The sequence below is a fragment of the Phaethon aethereus genome (genome assembly GCF_964289735.1).
Source record: "Phaethon aethereus genome assembly, chromosome: 18".
Lineage (NCBI taxonomy): Eukaryota > Metazoa > Chordata > Aves > Phaethontiformes > Phaethontidae > Phaethon > Phaethon aethereus.
The window spans coordinates 10,909,111-10,930,709 of record NC_138594.1 but is presented as its reverse complement, the minus strand read 5'-3'; the positions used below and the strand labels follow the sequence as shown (position 1 = coordinate 10,930,709).

At 39.9% G+C, this 21,599-nt stretch overlaps 1 protein-coding gene across 2 annotated transcripts in view; it reads left to right on the top strand.

Annotated features, from left to right (window-relative positions):
- Positions 1-472: 472 nt before the first annotated feature.
- The window catches only part of PRKCA (protein kinase C alpha), a gene marked incomplete at both ends in the record, with an annotated part of 155,465 nt that continues 134,338 nt past the window's right edge, over positions 473-21,599 (top strand). For both annotated transcript variants that reach the window (XM_082008219.1, XM_082008218.1), the window contains 2 exons: positions 473-645; positions 4,133-4,164. In XM_082008219.1, the coding sequence (XP_081864345.1) occupies positions 473-645; positions 4,133-4,164 (205 nt within the window). The remainder of the gene's footprint in view (positions 646-4,132; positions 4,165-21,599) is intronic.

The following is a 21,599-nucleotide window of genomic DNA, read 5'->3' as shown; positions in this document are numbered from 1 at the left end:
AACCGGTGGGTGGGTACGAGGGCAGCCGGGGGGTGTGAGGGGCGCCTGGGGGGGTGTGAGGAGAGCGGTGTGTGTTACAGGGGGAGCCGGGCAGCGAGCGTGTGTGGGAGGGAGGCCGATGCGCGTGCGGGGCTGGGCCCGCTGACGAGAGGCGGCAGGTGCTGCCACCCCCCGCGGTGTGCAAGCTCCCCCCGGCGGAGGGCGGCCCCGCGCCGGGCCCGCCCCGCCCCGCCCCGCCCCGCCGGCGGCTGGGGGCTCGCTCACCCCGCGGGCGGAGCAGCCGGCGCGGGTCTGGGATCCTCCTCCCGCTCCCTACGCGCCGCTCCCACGTCAGGCGCGGGAGCGGGAGGCAGCGCCCAGCGTCGCCGTTGCCAGAGGCTCGGCGGCCGCTGGACGGGGCGGACGTCGGCGCGGCGACTCCCGGCGCGGCCCGGCTCGGCTCCCGGCGCGAGGGGGTGGGGAGGAGGGCGCTATGGCCGACGTGTTCCCGGGCTCCGAGCCCGGCGCGGCCCCGGACGCGGCGCGGCGCTTCGCTCGCAAGGGGGCCCTGAGGCAGAAGAACGTGCACGAGGTGAAGGAGCACAAATTCATCGCGCGCTTCTTCAAGCAGCCCACTTTCTGCAGCCACTGCACCGACTTCATCTGGTGAGTCTCCCTTTCCCCCCTCGCCTCCGCCCGGGCCCGCTCAGCTGGGGGATCGCCAGGAGGGGATCTCCCCTCCGGGGCAGCCCCCGCCGCCCGGGCTCCGGTGAGCGGCCGGCCCTGCCCTCCTCTCCCACCCGCCAGTTCCCCGGTTCCCGTGGGTGGCTGCCCCGGCCTCTTCCCGCAGGGTCGGGCCACTGAGCCCCGGCGGGGCAGAGCCGTGTCGCCTCGCTGCCCCCGGCTCTGTCGCGTCCCGCTCCAGGGAGGCTGTTGGCCGCCGGTGCTCCCGGGGCGCACCCAGCTCTCGGGGCGGGGGGAGCCCCTGGGCCTGCCGGCGCTCGGGGGGCCGCGCTGGCCGGTGCGGCAGAGATCAGCTGGCTCTGCAGACCCACGGCGGGGACACCGCTGCCCAAATCGCCCAGATTTGTATTTCCTCACCTCTTGTCGTGTCCCCCCCGACCCGGTTCTGCCGGGGTTAGCGGACTTCGCCAGCAAAGCCCCCTCCTCTGTGGAGGGGAGCTCAGCCAGCGCGACGGCTGCTGCGGTAGGCACGGGGGGGGTCTCTGGTTCGGACGGGGGGGGTGTTGCTGTGTGGCACAACTTCTGCAGCCCTGCCTTTAACTTTGCGATCGGTGCCGGCTTTATTTCCTCCTGCTGCAGAGGGAGGGCAGGGAGACTGGGAACGCACAGTGACACTGCTGCTACGTTCCGTGGTTAGGAAAGGGAGGGTTTTTTTAAGAGAAAGGTTCCTGCTAGAAGGAGGGGAGGAAAACTTCCTACCAGCACCCTCACTGCTAAACTGTTAGGGCCAAAAAATAAACCTGCGGGTTCCTGCCGTGCCCTCTCCCGGGCAGGCTGGCCGCCCCTCTGCAGGCCGGGCCGCTGCACCCACCGCCTCCAGCGCTGCCCCGCGCCTGTGGCCCCCCCGGGCCGGAGGCACGAGTGGGGCTGTGGAGCCCGCTGGGCGGGGGAGGCGAGCGGAGCGGCTGTGCACCTTCGGTCCGGTCCGTGCTTGTGCAACACAGGCAGCTCGGGCTTCCTCTCCTCTGCCCGAGATGTGGCTGAGCTTCAGGCTTGCCCGGCTGCTGGGGTTCTTCCTGCAGGTTTCGCTGCTGAAGGTGAGCGCTGTGATTTGTTTCAGACAAATCTAAGATCTAGAGGGGTCTGCACCCAGCTGGCTCTGTGCCTATGGCAGGTGTCTTGCTCCTTTCGTACACCTGTCTGCGTCTGGGCACAGACCTTTGCCTTCCTTCTTGAGTTTGCCTCGGTTTGCATGCTGAAGAAAAGACTGCGATTGCTCCAGAAATGATTGAAATTTATTTGTGGAGTAAGGAAGGAGAGGAAAGGGAGGAAAACTGAGATGGGTAGACTGCAGAAGAAATAAGGAGAAACAAATCAACTTTTTGAGTGCTTGGGCTTCTTTAAAAATTATTTTTCTGTATTTGAAAAAAAAATTGCACAGTTTGGTATTGTAGAAGTGAGAGACCATCAGCAACTGGCTCAAAGTTAATCTAAAACAAAATGAATTGGGAGGTGTGAAAGAACACTGCGGGGTTATTGTCAGACTGTGTGCAGATAACCAGCACAATTAAAAAGCAAAACGGAATACTGTCGTGAGAAAAGGCACCTGATGACAGGAGGGATGTGAAAATGAAAGACTGTCCTGTAGCTGACAGGTGGCACTAGTAGCTGTTCTCTCTTGGCTTTTCTTGCTGCTGAGTCTAAGGAAGCTCTTAATGTTCATCAAATAAGCATGTGACAACTTGAAAACTTTGCTTCCTCCTTGGAAGATGGGCAGCTCTTGAACACGCATTGTGCCCTGCAAAAAGTGCTTCATCTATTGCCAGCAGGCCATGTGGCAATTAACATATGTTTTTAAGGTACAAAGAATAGTAAATACTACCTTTCAATGAGCTATGCAAATAGATTTGTTTTCTTAGATTGTATTTGACCAGGTAATACTTACTGAAATAGTTTAGTGCCTCCTTATCTTCGTAAACAACTTTCACCTATCTGCTTTATTTCTGAAGTGTTGATATTTTTTTAAATACCTTTTATATAAAATACACTTTTAACTGATCAGGGAGTGGAGTGAACTGCAGCTGGTTAGTGTATGAATGCAGCTCAAGCACAGAAGAACGGCTATGCTTTTAGCGTAGATAATACAGGAATGTTCTTTACAAATAAGTCTGTTTAAAAGGACAAAAAATTATCCAAAGTCTGTCTCATGTTCTTAGTCCTGCTGTCAGGTTTCCTGCAGACGCATTTGTACACTTCCAGTATGTGCTTTTTACTTTTGTGAAGACAAGAGATAACAGCAGCGGAATGACAGTATAGTATAGTCACATATGCAGCCAAGTAAACAAACAATTTCATATTTCTTCTGTTTTTCTCAGTTTAGGCCTACTTATAACAGTAGCAGGTAGAGACTGTTGCGTAGAAATTTACGGAACTGCTTGAAGCTCTGTGATTCCAGTTTCTGCCTGAAGTAACAGTGTACTAAAGGTTTTGTCCCTGCTCCAAAGAAATAAATAACTTTTAAAAAGTGGGAAAATTGTTGATATCACTCTTTAAAAAACATTTCTACAATTTTAATTGTTAAACTTCATGCTGTTAATTGCATACAGCCTACTGTCTGGCTTCTACAGTTCGCGGCTTTGGTTCATTTGTCTTTGAGAGTTGAGCAGCTCCAGCTCTCCAGGTGAAAAACATTCTGCAAAGAGGGAAAATACAGAGAAATGTTTAGAGAGAGGATATGCAAAATATTTATTTTTGTGGAAGGAGGATGTTAAATGTTCAAAGACAAACAAGTAAACCCAACAACGGTGCAATTTGCCAGTGGTATCATGTATGTTGGAACTCTGGATACCACGCGCAACGCTTGCGTGTCGCTGTATTCACTGGTAAAGCATTACATGCACATTTGTGTTTTGTTACGGAAATGAAGCAAGGAAGCTGGAAGAACAATCAGTATGAAACCAGTGGGCCTGTCTTCTCATTTGGATCGAAACAAGCAAAGCCTTTAACCTGTCTCCTTTCCATACAACAAACAACTGGTATCTAGCTGAGGCGTGTAACAGTGTTGGTATGCAGTCCTAAAATTTGGACGAAAAACTTAAGTCTGGTTTGTTTTATACGCCTTTACTGGAACTTGGAATATTTTACATTTCTGTTAAGTATATGTGGGACATTAAATGAGTTGAAATATTATGCAATAATCACAGATGATGATAATTGTACATCCAAAATAGCTTGTAAATTAATAATAATAAAAAAATTGTTGCCAGAAGCTGGAATTACATAGCTGGTGACAGCTATTGTTCTCTGCATTGAGATTGGTGGGCTGTTCTGTGTTGTATATTTTAAAATCTGTTGCTGTCGTAGCAAAATCTGAAGTTATTTAATATGAAGCTATTTTTATGTTGTTATAGATCATTGAGAAGAAATTATAACTAAACATACTAAGGGATTTTTTTTCTTTTTTATGCAGGGGATTTGGGAAACAAGGATTTCAGTGCCAAGGTAAGCCACAAATGCTTTGCTGCCTGGCGCACATTGTTGCATCTTACTTTGAAGGCAGCCAAAGCTTGCCTGCAGCAACAAGGAAACAAGCCTGGAAGAACTAAGCAAGCATCTCTGCCTATGTAAATTCTAAAGGAAGACAATTACTCAATTAAATAACTATTGGTATTTATATCATATACATTGAACAATGGAGTAATTGTTCATACGGTAACACAAAAAGAAGGTTTTTTTTAATCTCGTCACGGTAACTGTCATAATCTGCATGTAGTGCAGCTTCAAAGTTTTCATGAAAATCATCTGTACAATTTAGCTTTTGCAGAGACCATTTTTCACTTCAGAAGCTCTTCTCTGTGTGGGCGTTTTGGAAAATGGATTCACTTTTTAGTCATATGGCTTCTTTTCATAACCCAAACTCCCTGTTTTTAATTTTCATACACTGTATCTTTAGGAGGACCTTCGGTTTGAACTACATTTTAGGCTAGGCAGCATTTTTTTCTGCCTTATGTAATACTCCATTATGAAAAAATCTACCCCTACAAAATAAATTCTAACAACCTTGACGAATTGAAAGCTGTTAAAATGGAAGGTAACAATAGAGATGAAAGCCAGAGCATGATACGCTCTATCCTCACATAGTCTGTATATTTGCCAAATTCTTACCATTATTTAGCATTTAATCATAAAATAACCGCACCCAACTATTGCTATTTTTTCAGTGTCATATGTTTACCTAATTAGGATGAGGCTTTTTGTTGTTTCTTTCTCTTCCCCCACCTTCTTCCTTAGCATTTCACCTGCAAATGTACGTTGTGTACTCATTAGCTAGCCTTTTGGTTGTTTCTTTCATTACATTTTTTAATGGTTACTTGCTAATGCTTTAGAGCATATTTTACTATCTTGAATGTTGCTTTTACTCAGTAGTTGGTGAAATTATGGATTCTGTGGTATTTTTGTGAAAGTTGATGTTAGTTGATATGTCTTGAAATTAAACCTCTGAGAAAGTGAATGTAAAAGAATGATGCCTTTTAAAGATATTGCAATAAATATTTTTCTTTCTGCAAGTAGAAGCTTGCAGAGACACAAATATGGTGAAAACACTGCATGCCTTATGAAGGTAAGCATGCAACCAGGGTTTTACTATGAATCCTGTATACAAATTCTTCTATGTCCCAAGATGTTAATACTAAATTCTGTAGATACCCTCCAGTTTTTTGCTGCTCATCATATCCAGAGCGGTGCTATAGATCAATCTGTATTCCTCAGTTGGTAGTGGAATGGCATTTCTTGAATCCCATTCACGATAGCTCAGTGGTTCCTAGTTAAAGAATTATTCAGATGTTCACTAGAGATTTCTGTTGGTATACAGAAAATAATTTGGGCTGTGTTTAAATTTTTTAAAAGTTACCGATCTTAAGCTTTGCAGTTTGTACAGTGTTGACTTTCTCCCATCTTCCAGCCAGGCAGTTAGTGACTCAAACTGGCTGTGATCCACTGTTCTGAGCCACAAATCAAATTTGGTATGGCCAGTATTTTGGATTCAGTGTGAAGAATTCCTTCTACCGTCTAATTGTAGTTAGCTAGGGATAGTTTTGTATGATGAGGACTAATCGTTACAAAGCTAGCTAAAAATCTGAATTCAGTCTCCTCTTCCCTCCGAATGCCATGCATGAACACAACCAGGAGTAAAAGCAGTACAGCAGCTTGATTTATTTTTAAATGCTTCGGAAATGACACTTTTCAGGAATCTGAATAGGTTCAAACCTGACTTGTGTCTGTATCGGAGCAAGATTCTGCAGTTTCTCTTCGATGGGGACTGCTGTATTCAGTGTTCTTGTCTGTATTCTTATATAGTCAAAATGTCTAAGAAATATTCAAATTTTAGGTAGTTTGTAGCAAGTTACTGTGGTACACTAATAACTTTAAGCAGTGGGGAGTTTTGCTGTCATTCATTAAATATGATTGCAATCAAATACTCTTGAAAAATAAAACTTCCATGATAAAGTTAAGCAGCTGAATCAGATTTTTTTTCAGTTCAGCTTTCTGAACCTTCCATCTAAAAAGTTACCACTTAAAGCTGGAAAGAGAAATTAGTGATCAAAATTAGTGAGAACATGAAGAAGTAAAAAAAAGTGTGAAACTGGAAGGTAGGTTGCAAAAAAACCCCCTAGTTTCTTTAATTAAGTGACTACCTTTACAGAAAAGAATGACAAATGAAGAATAAAATGGAAATTTCATATGACATGAAGGAAAGGAAAGAATATTACAGTGACAGCTCTTAGTATAGCTACAGTTCTTGGTCCGTCAGAGTTTCCATTATAAGAAACTTTCTTAGCTCTGTTTTCAAAATCTTCTGCTAGACAGAAACTTGATGTCAGGCAGGTTTCAGAGTTGAGTGGTTTTATTATTTCCAAAGTTGTTTTAAATTCCTCTGGCCATTGTTTACCAAAGGGAAGAGGAAAGGTCCATAATAGTAATGCATCAAACTCAAATGATGCTTCTACTCTAAGAAACTGCAATTATTCTATGAATGTCTGTGTTAGTAATTCTTTTATTAAACAAAAGTCCTTAGTGTTTATGCAGTGTTAAACATTGCAGCTAACACAGTATGTTTTTATATATTTTTAAAACTTCCTATAAAGAAGTGTCACACCAAATGCACTTCTGGTCTTTAAGAGATGCCTTCAAAAGAAAGGATTTTTATTTTATGTTTAAATTAAAATCTTATTTAAATTAAAACTTAATTCTATACAGTAATGATCTTTTTTTGGACCATTAATACCTTTTTTCATCAGGCTTGCTTTGAGCCTTGGAACATGTTTTTGATTGTATGTAATCATTTCTGTTTTCTGATTTCAGTGCCTACATTTCTGCTGTAGTGTTCAACTTCATTATGTAAAAACATTTCAATGAGTTCTTTGGAATTGAAGAGATATTTTTGTTTATTGTGATTAAAAAGCTTTGCAAAGTTCTTTTAAAATTTTTTTTTCCCATTTTTATGAGCTACCAATGAATTTTCAAAAGACAGTAATTTCAATTTTGCAATGGCTTTCAATGCCCTTACTGCAGCAGAGGTTCAGGGTGCAACTGCGTTACTACCGCGCAAATGCTTAGGAAGAGACACTCCACATCTTAAGTAATTTGTCTTAATGCATGTGTTCTAATGTGGGTAGCTACAGTATATGCTAGCAAATAGATATTCGAGATGGCTACTTACCTTTACACCTATGGGTTGTGGTGTGTTATTTCACGGAGAGGCTGCAGAATTCTCTTGCACTATTGGAAACAAGTTTTTTCAGAGGGCGGGTTCGGGATCGAGAAGTAGCAGTGAAAAACGTCTGGGCCTGCCTTTGGTAATGTGTGAATTTGAAAATGAACTTGAAGGAGTTCAGCTTGATTAACTTCCTCCTGAGGAATATATTTTTACTGCCTCCTGTTATTAGGAAGTGTTTTGCTGTCTGCTATTTGTGTTTCATTGTTGATTTGTACAAACATGAACTATTCTAAAATATTGGGCTTTTGAAACAAGTTCTTATTCTGCTGTTTTGTTTTTGCTGTTTTCTGTTGATTGTCTTTGTGATAGCAAAAACATGATAGTAACATCATTTAAGGGAGTTATGCCTTTGTTTTGTTTTCTTGCATTGTCAAGCAGGACAGCATGCTGTCTGTGATGCTGAAAGCTTTTCTCTGATGTGCACCTGGAAGTACGGCAAGAGGAATGTGAAAAGTGGAATAATTTGAAAGGTTTTTCAATCCGTCACAGTATGAAAGTTCCTCTTTTAAGAAAGCAGACTTGAATTTAAGCAAGCATTTAATTTAAATTTTGGCTTCATCCTTTTTTTTGGTATGAACTGTTACACTCTGAGTGTAACCTATATTTGTTTCTAGTTTTTTCTAGTGAACAGAGCACAACAAATAGTGACTCGCTGAGATGTGAAAAACATACGTTGAAGAACATGTATTTATGTATGTTTAGAGGTTGTTCTAAGTTCAGCACTGAAGGATCATCAAGTTCCTTGAGGTGAAAATACTTTTAGTTACAGTAACATAAATGTGATTGACTCATGTTCCTTATTAAGGGCCTGTTGTTAATTCTCTCCCAAATGGTCAAAATTTGTAGTAGTTAACTGCAAGTTTTCCCTCTTTCACATGGTTTCTGCAGGGTCTACTGAAGTGCAATATTCTGCTGTAGTTCAGATTTGAAATACATTTGTCTTAAGGATAACAACTAGTTAAGGAAGTTAGCTTCACATTTGTTTTCTAATTTATGTGAATAAAAAATAGAGAAATCAATTGAAGAAGATTTGTTGTGTTTAGCTAATCTGTGCAACTGTTGCTCTTTCCACTTTTCTTTCCTATCTTCCCTCAATTTATTTTCAGACTACTTTTTCTGAATGTTGAATTTTCTCTTAAATCAATGTGGTAAGGTTTTTGGAATAGCTTGGGTCATGCTAGGTACACTTCCTAACATTGCTGGTTCTGGACTAGTTAGTCATCTATAGTAACACCTTCACTAAAAATGGAAATGGTTGGCTTTTATACTTTTTTACTGTCCTTGCAAATATCATTAACATTGCCACATAAAACCAGCACTTCATTTCCTCTGTGTTGTTTATCTTCTATCCGCTAGTTCTTGACCTCTCTGCTACGATGAAAAGGCCAAAGAATCCACTGATGCTGCCTCCTTTTAAAATCATGTATTTTCATTAAAATTGTTGCATTAAAGGTATCTGTAGAGAGGTGGTTGAGAAACTCATTTTTAATGCTATATCTGTGATCTGAAGGTTTGAACCAATGCATCCTCTGAACACCTGTGACCTGGTTGACATGTACAGTTTTTATTAATCTTCAGGTCTGTTATAACATGTTTATGGAGGAAGCAGCACAATTAATTCCTTCTTGTGTATGGATCAAGGCTTAGTTCTTGGTTTTCCGTCCTGATAGTTGTGTTTCCTCTACCAACAGTTTCTTGTTCATTTTACTACCTTCATTTTCCTTTGTAATCAGAAAAAAAAAAAAAAGAAATATGTATTATATTGCTGTGTTAGCTTCTCATAAAAATATTTTCTGTTTTCCTTACTTGGAACTGTTATTGCCAAAGGGTGAATAAGATATAAAGTAAGTTTCCCTCTCTATGCCAAAACTGCTTCTCTTGTATCATAATAATTTTTGTGGTAAGATCAGATATTACAGACCACAGTTTGAACGATGTGTGTGTTTTTCTTTGTGCTCTTTATATTACTTACTCGTCATGTGCTGCAGTTTACATCAACTAACAGTTCTGTAAGCCTGAGATTGAGAAATTAATTCCATGGAAGTCACTAGGAGTCTGTGACTGATGCTTTCTATGTAACTTAACAGTCAGCATGAGATCTTCTGAGATGGAAATTTACTGTAGGTATACTTAAAGCAGTTGTCTCGTTAATATATTTTCATGTGTGTAACTTGGAGGTATCTCTTAAAAAATGGAAACCCCAGAGCAAAAACCAGATACATACCCCCTGCCCTCCCCCCTGCCCCCCCCGCCCCAAAAAAGAACAAAAACAAAAAAACTGCCTGGGAGGATAAATTGTGTCCGCACACAGAAAAATTTGAATGATTCCTCTAGCCAGCTTTGTCCTTTCCATTAGCCTTTTGCCCTCAGCCTAATCTGTGGCCTGTGTATCTGTGGTCTCCTTCTCAAAGGACAGTAATTTTCATGATCTGCAGATAATCTGACATACAGATTGTACGCATGCAGATAAGACGCTTGTTGTGCATTTGTCTTGTCAGCTTTTATTTATTTATTCTTCCCTTCCTTCGGCTGTCCCTTTCCTTCCCTTTGCAACATATGTCCCATGTTGTGAGGAAATACGGTCCCCTTAATAGCCTCATACCAGTGTAAGTAGAGATTCTGTTCCTATTCCTGCAGTTGAACTTGGAGAGATCTTTGAAAAATTACCCATGTTCCAAGTTTTTACTGAGAACAGCATTGACAGGTGGAGATGAAACTCCTGACTCTTGATGAGTGCAAATACATTAGTGTTGGCTCAGGTCAGGAGAGCCCTTTGGAAACACGTGTCCCAGTCATCCCTGCTTTCACAACACTTTGGTTGGCTTTGCTGGGTGGTCTTGCAGCATGCAAAGCGGATTCCCTTTGCATGATACCAAACAGCTGCGTTACAGCAGCACATTTAGTTTCTTCCAGGTGCTAAAGGGTGTTCGGTTCATGGATCACACTGCAGCTCATCCACCATAAAACCCCTGAAATGTGCACTGTATGGGTGTCCCCTTCAGGGGAGGCTTAGACTAGATATTAGGAAAAATTTCTTTACTGAAAGAGTGGTCAGACATTGGAACAGGCTGTCCAGGGAGGTGGTAGAGTCACCATCACTGGAAGTGTTAAAAAAAAAAAAAAGTGTAGACATGGCACTTCAGGACATGGTTTAATGAGCATGGTGGTGTTGGGTTGGTGGCTGGACTTGATGATCTTAAAGGTCTTTTCCAACCTTAATGATTCTGTGATTCTGTCTAGTTCTTAGCACTGTTTTCCTCCACAAATCTGTTCTACTTGGAGCACTACTAGATAATGTCAACATACAGGTTATGTTTTTAGCTGTTGTCTTCTGTGTGGGGAAGGGGATCTGTTGCCTCTGAACATCCCTCTTCTGACAAAGATGCCTTGTTGTCCTTTCTGTAGGGCAGTGAAGATACATATATCTGTTACTACAGTCATGTGCAACACAAAAAACTCCTATATATCAAATAGGTGCACAATACAGAGTTCACCAAATATATAAGTCCCTCAACATAGAACATGACAGTAAAATAGAGAAATATGCCATTGTACTTCTGTTTTTCTAGAATATTTCCTTGGTGGTACAGTGCTTTTCAAAACTGGAACATAACTGAATCTTATCTTGGAGCAAAAGTGGTTTTCTTTTATTACATTTCAAGGGCAAAACTGTATTCACCCTTCCCACACTTCTAACATGTTAAGTTTTGTTTTGTTTACTTGAATCAGTTGGATATCCCAGCACTGTGTTCCCGTTAAAAGCAACTGACTGTTCCAGTGCCCTGGTTTTAATTCTGTGAAGCTCTTCAGCTTCTAATTAAACATGTGGGAGTGATAGCTCATTCTGAATTGACAGATAAGCCAGTTTGAGTCCTGGGCAAGATAAAGTTTGGCATATTCTTTATTTTCCCCTCTGCTTTGGTGTAATACTGCACATCAGCGGCTGATATGCAGCCACATATGGTGTTAATTTTATGCAAAATTTTTGAGGATGTGACTTATGCCATGAGCGGAATTTAATGTTGGAGAGAAAGTTGCAGAAAGATGAAGAAAACAGATTTCCCTGTTGGAATGCATTGATAATTATTTTTTATGTTTGTTTTTGTGGGTTGTTTCTCCTTAGGATGAAAGGTAAAAAGAGTAAGTTATTTAATAAATATTTTAGGCTCAGTTCCTCAGTTTTTACATCTGCAGTAGAAAGTATAAAAGTCTAGGAGTAAAGCACTCTCTTGTGTATAATTAATAACAGGAACTACCCTTTAAGTGTTTTTAAATTCTTGTAGCTGCTGAACATTATAATTCTAATTGATTTCAGCAGTGCTTGCTGAAGACTTGTGGAGGCTGGGAGTGCTTGGGAGTTGGCTATCAGCTGTTAATTTTTCAATTGCAGCTATTTGTCAATACTGCTTCCACAAGTGGGATTCATAACAGTTAACCTTGTAAGTCAGGCAACCGAACACATGCGTATGTATCTTTCTCTGGATTTCATTGTCCTTTACTCTGAGTTACGCCCTAATTTTTAGAATGAAGCTGCAAAATTCTAATTAATACTTGTCTTTATATGGTGGCCAGTCAAGATTTAGAAACACATGTATATAGTCAGAAGTGTGTATGAATGGACAATGATCACCACAAGCTCGTATGGCACATTCAAGGCTTTACTTAGCTGGCATCATAATTATCAAGTTGTTTTCTTTCTTCTTTTTGCTAAGAAAATAGCCCATATTCAGAAAACAAAACTGTGATTTTTAACTGGAGTTGCAGCTATTGCCCCGCTTTTTTTTTTTTTTTCCCCCCTTTACCCCCTATCAAAAGAATTGTATAAAGCTACTAATATTGTATATGTTGCAAGCATTTGCATATGGATAAATGAAGCTCGTAACTGCATTTGGAAGTTGCAATTTTTATTCTGGAGCAAAACTTCATGAAGATCGTGTTTCTCAAAATTAGATAATTTTTCCCCCTTGAAATGATCCTTAATATGATAGCGTAATGAATATTGGTACCAATTTAATTCACCATTTTCAAATTCGAAAGCTACAAGAATCAGATGTTTCAAAATTGGGGTTCTGTATGCTTGGGTTTCAAAACCACTAATAATTTACGTGAGTGTGTCTACTTACTACACGTTCAAAAAAGATTAGTGACTCAAAAAAGTGGATCAGATACTGTTTTTCCGTATTACTAGATATGGGAAAAGTACATACTACAAGGTACAGGCTGAAGATAGAAGTTCTCATTTTGAGTGTTGAACTTTATTCCCAATGTAACTGTCTTTCCAAAGCACGGATGTTTCATTGTTCATTTTCGTTTTAAATTAATAGCATTTTTAACTTCTCTGGAATGTGTGCTAAATGTGTTATTTTAGTTCCTTAGTAAACACAACATTATTCATGTACGAGGATGAGTTGGAAGAATAGTTTATCTTCTTTCAACTTCTAGACTGTGTTAGGTTTTTATTTTGTTTTTTACTCACCAGGACATCAGCCAGAATCCACTGGAAAGTGCAAAACCATCCCCCTCGTAACTGCTTTTGCTTGCTAAAGTATGTCTCTGCAGTGCCATTCTTTCTGCTGCTGGGTCACACTGCATGCATTTCCATGGCAGCTTCTGGTTCTCTGGGCAAAGAAGTGTTACCTAGTGCCTGTTCTCTAGTACCTGTTACTTGAACTAGTTTTCCATCTTTTGCACCCAAGCTTTGAGCCACAGAGAACTTTCCGTGTGTCTGAAGATGGTGACATCCTGCAAGTTGATGACAGGTTCTGGGCATCTTGATTTTCTCCTATTCCAGAATTTTATAAAATAAATGGATTTCAACCTAACAATTCCCTGGATTTATTTGACTCAGAGGAATTGTTACAAAATAATGATGTTACAATAAATATATAAATAGACTAATGCAACAGAATTGACTATAAAGAGGTATTTTTTTCATCAGGTTTTTCCATCATGGCAGGTTAGTTGATTGAATTTCTGATGTGCCCTAAAATTAGTCAGATTTTGGATTGCTCTTACCTTGTTTGCTAACTTTTACTTTAAATGAATTAAATTTGAGAGCATTCCAAGTATGTCAGGTTTATATCTTCCTTTCTTGTCATCAGCTTTTACAAATTACATCTCTTGGATATATTTTTATAAAATGGAACTTCTCTGTTAATACAAGCAGATGCGAACACAGTAGAGTCCAGCAGGTACAGTCCTGTGCATGGATATGTTTCAGTTCTTCTGTATGGGTATAGGCCTGTTGAGACGAATGTTGCAAGATTACGGAAAGAAGGGAGAAAAACAGAATTTATGTTCTGTTTCAAATATTTTGATGCCTAGATATTGCTCAGAATTCCTTTTAATGTTACTGGGAGATACTCAGGTATGAGCCTTCAAAATGCAGTAGAGGCTCAATAAATCTAGTTGTTCAGGTTGGTAAAACTAACACCACTTCTTGTGGTGTCTCCATGGCATTGTATGTCCATGACAAACACACACAACTATTGCAACTGTCTGAAGACCCTGGGGAATGAAAAGTGCATTTTGTTAAATATGAAAACCTACTAACATTCCATTCTTATCCTAATGTATCAGTGGGCAAAAAGGTGTTGTTTTTTCACAGTAATTTATGTCTATGTTGCTATTTGCTCATCTAAATCTGACCTATATGTTGGTACAAATAGCATAGGTTCTTCAGTGCTAGTTTCTGAATTGTCTGTGCAGTAATATCCCTGATTTACCTCAAAAAAGGAGCAATGAAAAGCTGAAGAGGGTTTTGAAGTGCAAGTGGTGGATGTGTTTTATATGTTTTTTTCTCAGAGGTGGTATTGTTTCCTATTAGATCATACAGTCATTATGCCAACTGCACAGCATGCTATTGCATTAAATGATTTTACGCTCTGGTGTTCTGTATGCTACTGCCAGTTGTTTCACTGAGTGGTACTTCTAAGTGTTTTGTTCTGCCTTAGACATATCCAGGTGTGCCTGATAAATCTTCTAGGCTGTAAAACTGGTGCCTGTCCTTGCTGACCTGTGTAGAAGCCAGCAAGGCTTATCTCTAAGATTTCGGCAAAACTGAAGTCTTGTGTCAGCTTCCTGATGTTGTATGATGAGGAACAGTTTAGCTGTCATGTTTGTATAAAGTTCTGTTCATTTAATTAACCTAGAGCTTGGGTTGCTTTGAACACTTTGCAAAAGCAGAGTTATGTTCTATCTTATTAACCTGGTACAAGGCCAGGTGTCATTTTCATTTTAGAGTACAAATACATTATATTACAAATATTTAAGGCTTGTATTTTATTCATAGTATGCTGCATCATCATTTCATGGCAGCAAATGTGTTACATAGCTTCTGTGGGTTTGGATGCTTGACAACAAGTGTCCTGAAGACAATGAGGTCCATTAGTTTCAGGAATACTTCTGAAAGTCCATCAAACAGGATATCCCTGGAAGCCTGGAACTGCTTTAGTATCTGGGACAGATGCAACAGAGCAGATATGCTTGACTTTGACTTTTTGCTCAATACGCCTTGTCCTAGTACAGGCTTCTTTTTTTATTAATAGAATAGAAAATATAATAAGAACACTGTAAAATATTTGATAATAGAACCATTTTTATATTGGGAAGAGGGAGGACAAATCTTCGTCACCATTGCATGCCTTTCCTGATCTCCGCGGGTGGTCTTTGACTTCAGATCTTTTGTTTCCTGCCTGTGTCTTAAACTTCTCTCTGGGGTGGTGGTGGTGGTGTGCATATTTATAATCATACGCTGCAACTAGAGCTCCAATTTATAAACAACCTAGTCACCGTAATGGGCATATAAAATCCCAAGGCTTTTTATTGCTACTGTCATCTTAAGTGTTTTTGAATCCTGATAACAGAACAACAAAATGTGGGTGGTTAGGTTAATGTGACTGACAGTGACTGAGACTTCATGTGTGTAGATACTGAGTGAACAAATTCATTGGTGCAAGGCCATGAATTTATGAACACATCATCATTTTGGAGTATTGATTATTTAAGTCGATGTGTAGCTGAAGATTGACGATGGGAATAAAAGACTTCATCGTATTTCATTAATGTGTTAGGGAGGTCTGATCTACAAAAAGCATTGATAAATATGCTTAGTAAATTTTAATGAAGTCATAAACATTATCCATGGAGCTTATTTTTTTAATTTAGATCAATACATTAGAAAGAGTACTAATTGTACAACTTACTGTAGAATTAAATTTTTAATAAATCTTGCTCTTTCTTGGCTTTTATTCAACTTATGCAAATATTGACCTTTGAATTCTTACCCCTGCTTAAGTTTTATTGAGCCTTGCTTTGAAGGGGAGGGGGAATGTGTGCAGTATCATCTTTAAGCTTGTGTTGTAATTAAAAGGGCAGGGTCAGACATAGGGATCATTTGTCATTCAACATGGCAAAATGAAAAGGAAAATGGTGATAAAATCAGTAGGGTTAATTTTAGAACCATTGAATGTGAAGTGTAAAGAATGGAAACTAGGCTGGCCAGCAGGTAGTCTAACTGATGTATTTCCAGAACTTCCAAAACACGATTCATATCAGTTCTGCAATGTGGGGTATTCTTTGTGAGAGTGTAAGATGGTATTCATGTCGAGCTAGTAAATGTTCTTAATACTTTAAAGTCTCCATGTTGCAAGCCGCTATGTGTGAAGAGATCAGTATCAACGGTCAATGAATATCTATCTACTGTGTTGTTCTATATGGAACAACTGTTGCGATCTGACCTTAATCTGTGGTTAATAGCATAGGCTTTAATACTTGTTTTTATTTGTAGCGCAGAGATCCTCGGAATAACCGAAGCCTCATATTATGCAGAATTCTGCATTAGTATTTAGTGAAGTGAGATGCCCTTGATACAGAAAGCTTAGTAACCTGGAGAGACACTAGGTGTGCTGATCTGTGCACGTATTATCCTATCACTTTCCATATGTATTTTTTTGAAGTGGAAATCATTTGCTCGGTATTGAAATTTTAGTTTAATAGCATGGTAATAGCTCTTAAAATTTTACATAAAAGTAGTCTGTTATACAAATAGTTGATACAATTTAAGTTATGCTAGTTATGGCTATATGTAAGGATAGAGGTATAAATGCCATCTGAAATACTCATTGGATATAATATATACCTCATCAGGAGAGTGTGGCTAACTTCCAGACCGTGCAAAAAAATTTCTTCTTATACACACATCTCTCCTAACAGTAATTAAGAAACAGTAGTGAGAAGATGCAACCTTTACTTCCTAGGTAACTCAGAAGTGCTTCATCCCCAGTGCACGTATAATACATAAATACATTGTGGGAAGTCATTTGGATGATTCTGCCACGCTACACAGTGCTGATCCTGTTAGGAAAAGCCTCCAGCATTCGTTGTTTCTCAGCAGAGTTCTGCCAGGCTTAATGATATCGAGGTGGTTCTTTGTTTTCCTTTCCCCCCTCTTATTTTAGTATATAGTTATCAGTGGAGCAGAATATGATATAGTTAAAACTTGTTCTTGGCAGATAAGTCCTCATCACTTAATACGTAACTTTCCTGTTGTGCTGTTGAGTGCAAGGAAAGCTCAGGCGCTGTGTGTTGTGGTGGGAGGAACTTGTGCCTTGAACCAAGTTCCATCAGTAGTTACTGCTGAGTTTTGGGGTGAATGAATTCTCCCATGCAAGTTGCTTTGCTGTACACAGTTAATTAAACTAAGAGGATGACAGAAATTGAATGGGTGATGGGAAAGAGAATGATCTTGCTTGAGAAAATGGTCGAGAGGTGCTGTGCTATCTGTAATACTGATAAGAAAATGTTTGTTTGGTGGGGTTTTTTTTGTCGTGTCTGTTCCTCCCCCCGCCCCGTTACAGCATACTTTTTCAAAATAGAACACTTAATTCTAGCTCTTGTTGCATGGGCAAATTAATTATCCCTAGGTTGAGGCTTAAAAAGAGAGTAATTTATTCTGTGGTATCTCTCTCTGCATTTAGAAATTCATTCTGACCTGATGGTGAGAGGCAGGGTAACAGATGCAATCTTTGGATCAACCAGCTACAGCTTTTGTGTTAACCAGTCATCAGGAAATATCACTAAATTACTGGAGTACAAAACACATCTGTTGGAAATATGTTTAAGTCTTTTGTGAAATAGGATGGGAAAAACAGTACTCAATGGGGAGTGACTTTGGAAACAGCTGTGTTAAACAACAAAGTGTAGACCTTGTGAATGAGCTCTTTTCAGAAATCAGAGCAGACCTAGTTGGAGTTGGGTTCATGTGGCTTCTCTCCAACTGTTTTGTTTCTGTGACTGTTGCAGAAGTGAATTCTGTGGTTTGTCCAGGTTTTCTGTTAGTTTGAAATCTGCCTGTGTGCAAGCAGGTGGGCAGTAGCCTAAATGCATATGTGGCTTTCCAAGGGTTAAACCTTGCAGGTTTTAGCTGCTTATAAATCCAGATTTAGTCTTGACTTCGCTAGGTATGTTGCCTTCTTATTTTTGCAGGAACGCTGTCTTAATTTTTGCATTCAAAAGGAAAGCATTAAGACTATGAATCAACCCTTTAACATTTGCTTAGCCCTCAACTTTGATATTTTATTAATTTGTTTTAATGACATAATCCATGTTGCCATGAGGATGCTTTTCAAGGCCAGATGTCTGCTCCTAGAAATTGATGTCCTACTGTGTTTTATAACAGCATGTCCTAATTCTCAAGTTGCCTATCGTGTAGCCCTGATGCAAGTGCTCCCAGCCTTTTCCCTTCCTTACCGTCTCACACTCTCTCTGCACAAGTGCCACAAGTTCTGTATTACTTGTTAACACAGGATAAAACATCAGTTTCTTTCAGCACTCCTGGTAGTGAATTCTTAAAAAATTTCAGGCTGAAAATAGAAGAAAATCTTTTTGCTAATGCATATTTTGGACTTTGGTTTGAGAAGAGGTAGAACACTGGTTATTATTTAACATGTCTAGTATCTGCATAATAGTTCTAAAATGAGTCAGTGCCGCTTTTAAAATGCGAATGGCTTTCAAGTCGAGTTGGGATATGGAAACCTCTCTGTATATCTTATTTGTTAAGCTATCTTGTGAGACCAGTTACCACAAAGATTCTATTGAACAAATTAAAATGTCAAAGTTTTCTCAGCTTCAGAACAGCTGTGTCCAGAATGGGTTTTGTGTTGATGGGAAACTCTAAGCTTTCTCTAGAAGAATGCGTTAAACTGGTGTGTTTTTTGAAATTGCACCTGTGTCTCCAGATTAGCTTTATGAAAAGAGCCATTTGTGAAGATGGCGTTTTATTTTAGGGTTAAAAAAATCTGCATGCAGTCAGGGGGATTGGAACTAGATGATCTTTAAGGTCCCTTCCAAGCCAAACCATTCTATGATTACTGATATGTTTAAAAGGCAGAAATTTATCAGAGATCCGGATGTTCTAGTTTTGCTTATTACCTGTGTATGCTTACCCTTAGGCTTTCTTTTCACACATGGACTTGCAAATCATAACATGCTTATGGTACTCTGAACTCAAAATACCTCTTTTTTTTCTAAATGTTGTCTTTAGACAGTAACACTCTGCATTTCTGTCATTGATTTTAAGGCTCTCCGAAATATTAAAAATGTAATTGCATTGGATGTCATTTGCGTGTTAGACTAATATAACCTGAGCTGTACAGGTGGAGGCAATACAGATGTGCCAGAATCAAGGACATCAGGTAAATATGTAAGAGACAGGACTTCTTTTTTTGTTTTCATCATTGTTGTACAAAGATATATTTATGCTTTACAAGAATCCTTGTCCTAAGGAGTTTGACTGCTAAAGGGATGAGTCAGTATGAGGACAGAACAGTGCAATTCAGAGCAGTCATACACTAGTCCGTACAGTGTTGCTTGATCAGAGCTTCTGCTGTGTTTGCCCTTGCTCTTTATTCTGCAGAATAAGGTGTGGAGTGGTTTGGCTGGTGGGAAGTTGTGGTTTTTCAAGCAGAATATTATAGAGGAGGTCATTGTCTAGAAGCAGTGTCAGCTAATTTGGTCTTTCAATGAGGAATTATTTTAATAACTTGTTATACCTGAATAATGAGTTATGTTATCTTACTCTTCCATTTAGTTTTCTGATGGGGAAGTGTATTCTCTTCTAAACCTCTTTTGCCTTCTGTAGGACACTACATGACTGAAGGGTTTTTTAAATGAGAACTAACGTATAATGGATACCTTTCTCAATGGCTGCTTGCTCCTGTCTAATCTGTTCCTAAGATCATTCATTTAGCTGGCACTAGTTCAGTTCTGTGATGAGTTTCTGTAAACTGCGACAACCCTGCCCATGCCAGACCCAAGCTTGTCACTGCTCCAGTATTGTCGTTTTATCACTTGCTTGACAGGTGTGAATTTAAATTCTGATTTCATAGTTAAAAGATTTTTATGTATTTAGGTTGGAGGGTCAGTGCACTGCTTCCTCTGTTTTAGTCCATTACAGGATTTAACTTTGGAAATCCATGCGGGTTTGAGATTTTTTGCAAATTATTATGGATACCGGTAGTGTCTACTACGCTGGCTTTGTTAAATCACCATTTGAGCTGAAAGGTTATCTGTAAGGGCTGAAGAGGTGGACATGTATTAAGGGTAGAGTGTGGTTTGTACTATTATTCCTGAAATTTAGAATCCTCCTTCTAGACCATGGCACTGGTTTTGGGTCATGGTTAACACAGCAAAATTTTATCCAGTCATACTAACAGAATCTTGTTATCATCTCTGGATTCTGTTAATAGAGAAGAAACATTTTAAAAGCTTGTTGCAGATGGTGTTCCATTATTAAAGATAAGAAGATTAAAATGTGTGATGAGGGTGTCTCCAGAAGAAAATGGGATGGTGGTGGAATACTGTCACAACCTTTGTGGAATAGATGGTGCAGTAAATTGGTGTCTTAGTGATTATTTTATTCTGGTGGAAACTTGGTACAGCTGCATCTTAAAAAGCCTGGAAAAACTATTTTTAGTAACTAATTCCTGCAGATAACAAAAAATTCAGCATGCTATCACCATCTTTGGGATGTTTCCTTATTTGAAGCTGATGAAATGAAGCAGAGATGTATTAAAAATACGGCATATAAATAGCTATAAACCCTCTCAGTTATAGAAGTATTTGCACTTACTGCTTCTTTCATCCTGGAACACCTTTTTCATCTTCAGCTCCTTCTTTGTTCTCAATTTGAGTGAGATTCTTTCTAGTTTAGCAGCTCTCAAGCTGGAGGGAGAGTACCTAACTTATCTTGGAGATGGCAAACGCTTGCACACCAGCCTGCTTCCTTGCAGGGCTGTGCTGGAGCGCGGAGCAGTGGGGCAGAAGAGCTTAGCCTGAAATGCCTTGGCTTGCCCGACCCTGCCTCTAGAGCCCAGATAGTTCCAAGTTTTGGGGTGAAACTTGTGTGGGCTAATTCTCTTCTCTCCCACCCTGGAAGGGATTTGTGCCTGGCAAGAGTTTACCTGCCCTGAATTTATGTCATCATGATAGTTATTCGTGTGAAGGCGTAGGAGGAGGAAATGAGAAACAGGAAGCAGGGAAGAGAGAACAGGAGGAGCCTTGGCAGAGGGCGAGCGCCATGAAGAGGAGCGCAGGGAACCCGCCTGGGCATCCTCCCAGGGTAGCAGGCAGCGGTTCCTGCAGTGCACGGGCAGCTGGGTTTACACTTTGCTGCAGGTCTTCTGTATTTTTAGAACACTTCGAATGTCAAACTTTGAGAAGGAATGTATTCCAAAAAACGAAAATTTTCACAGGATGTTGTTTTGCACATATTTGAAAAATTTCAGGTTTATATTTCACTACTTTTTCACTATTCAGATTTTACTGGAAATGAAGTATTTCCTTCTAGTTCTTGTTGACTCTTCAGGAAGAATGTTATTTTTTTTCAGTCACTCATATTTTATTATTAGCAATAAGTGAAAAGTAATTTGTGAATTTAATCTCATTAAAGCCTTGTATGATAGTAATTGCATCAAAAGTGCAATTAGTAAATGGCAGGATCTTCGACTTCTATTATTTTGCTTTGCTGCTAGCAGTCATTTTAGCGTACACAAAAAAAAATTTTAGAAATGTATTCTGAAACAATTTTTTGCTTCTTTAAATGCTAAGTGTAGTCATTTAATATTATAATTAGAAATCAATTTATAATGAAATTCCATGTGAT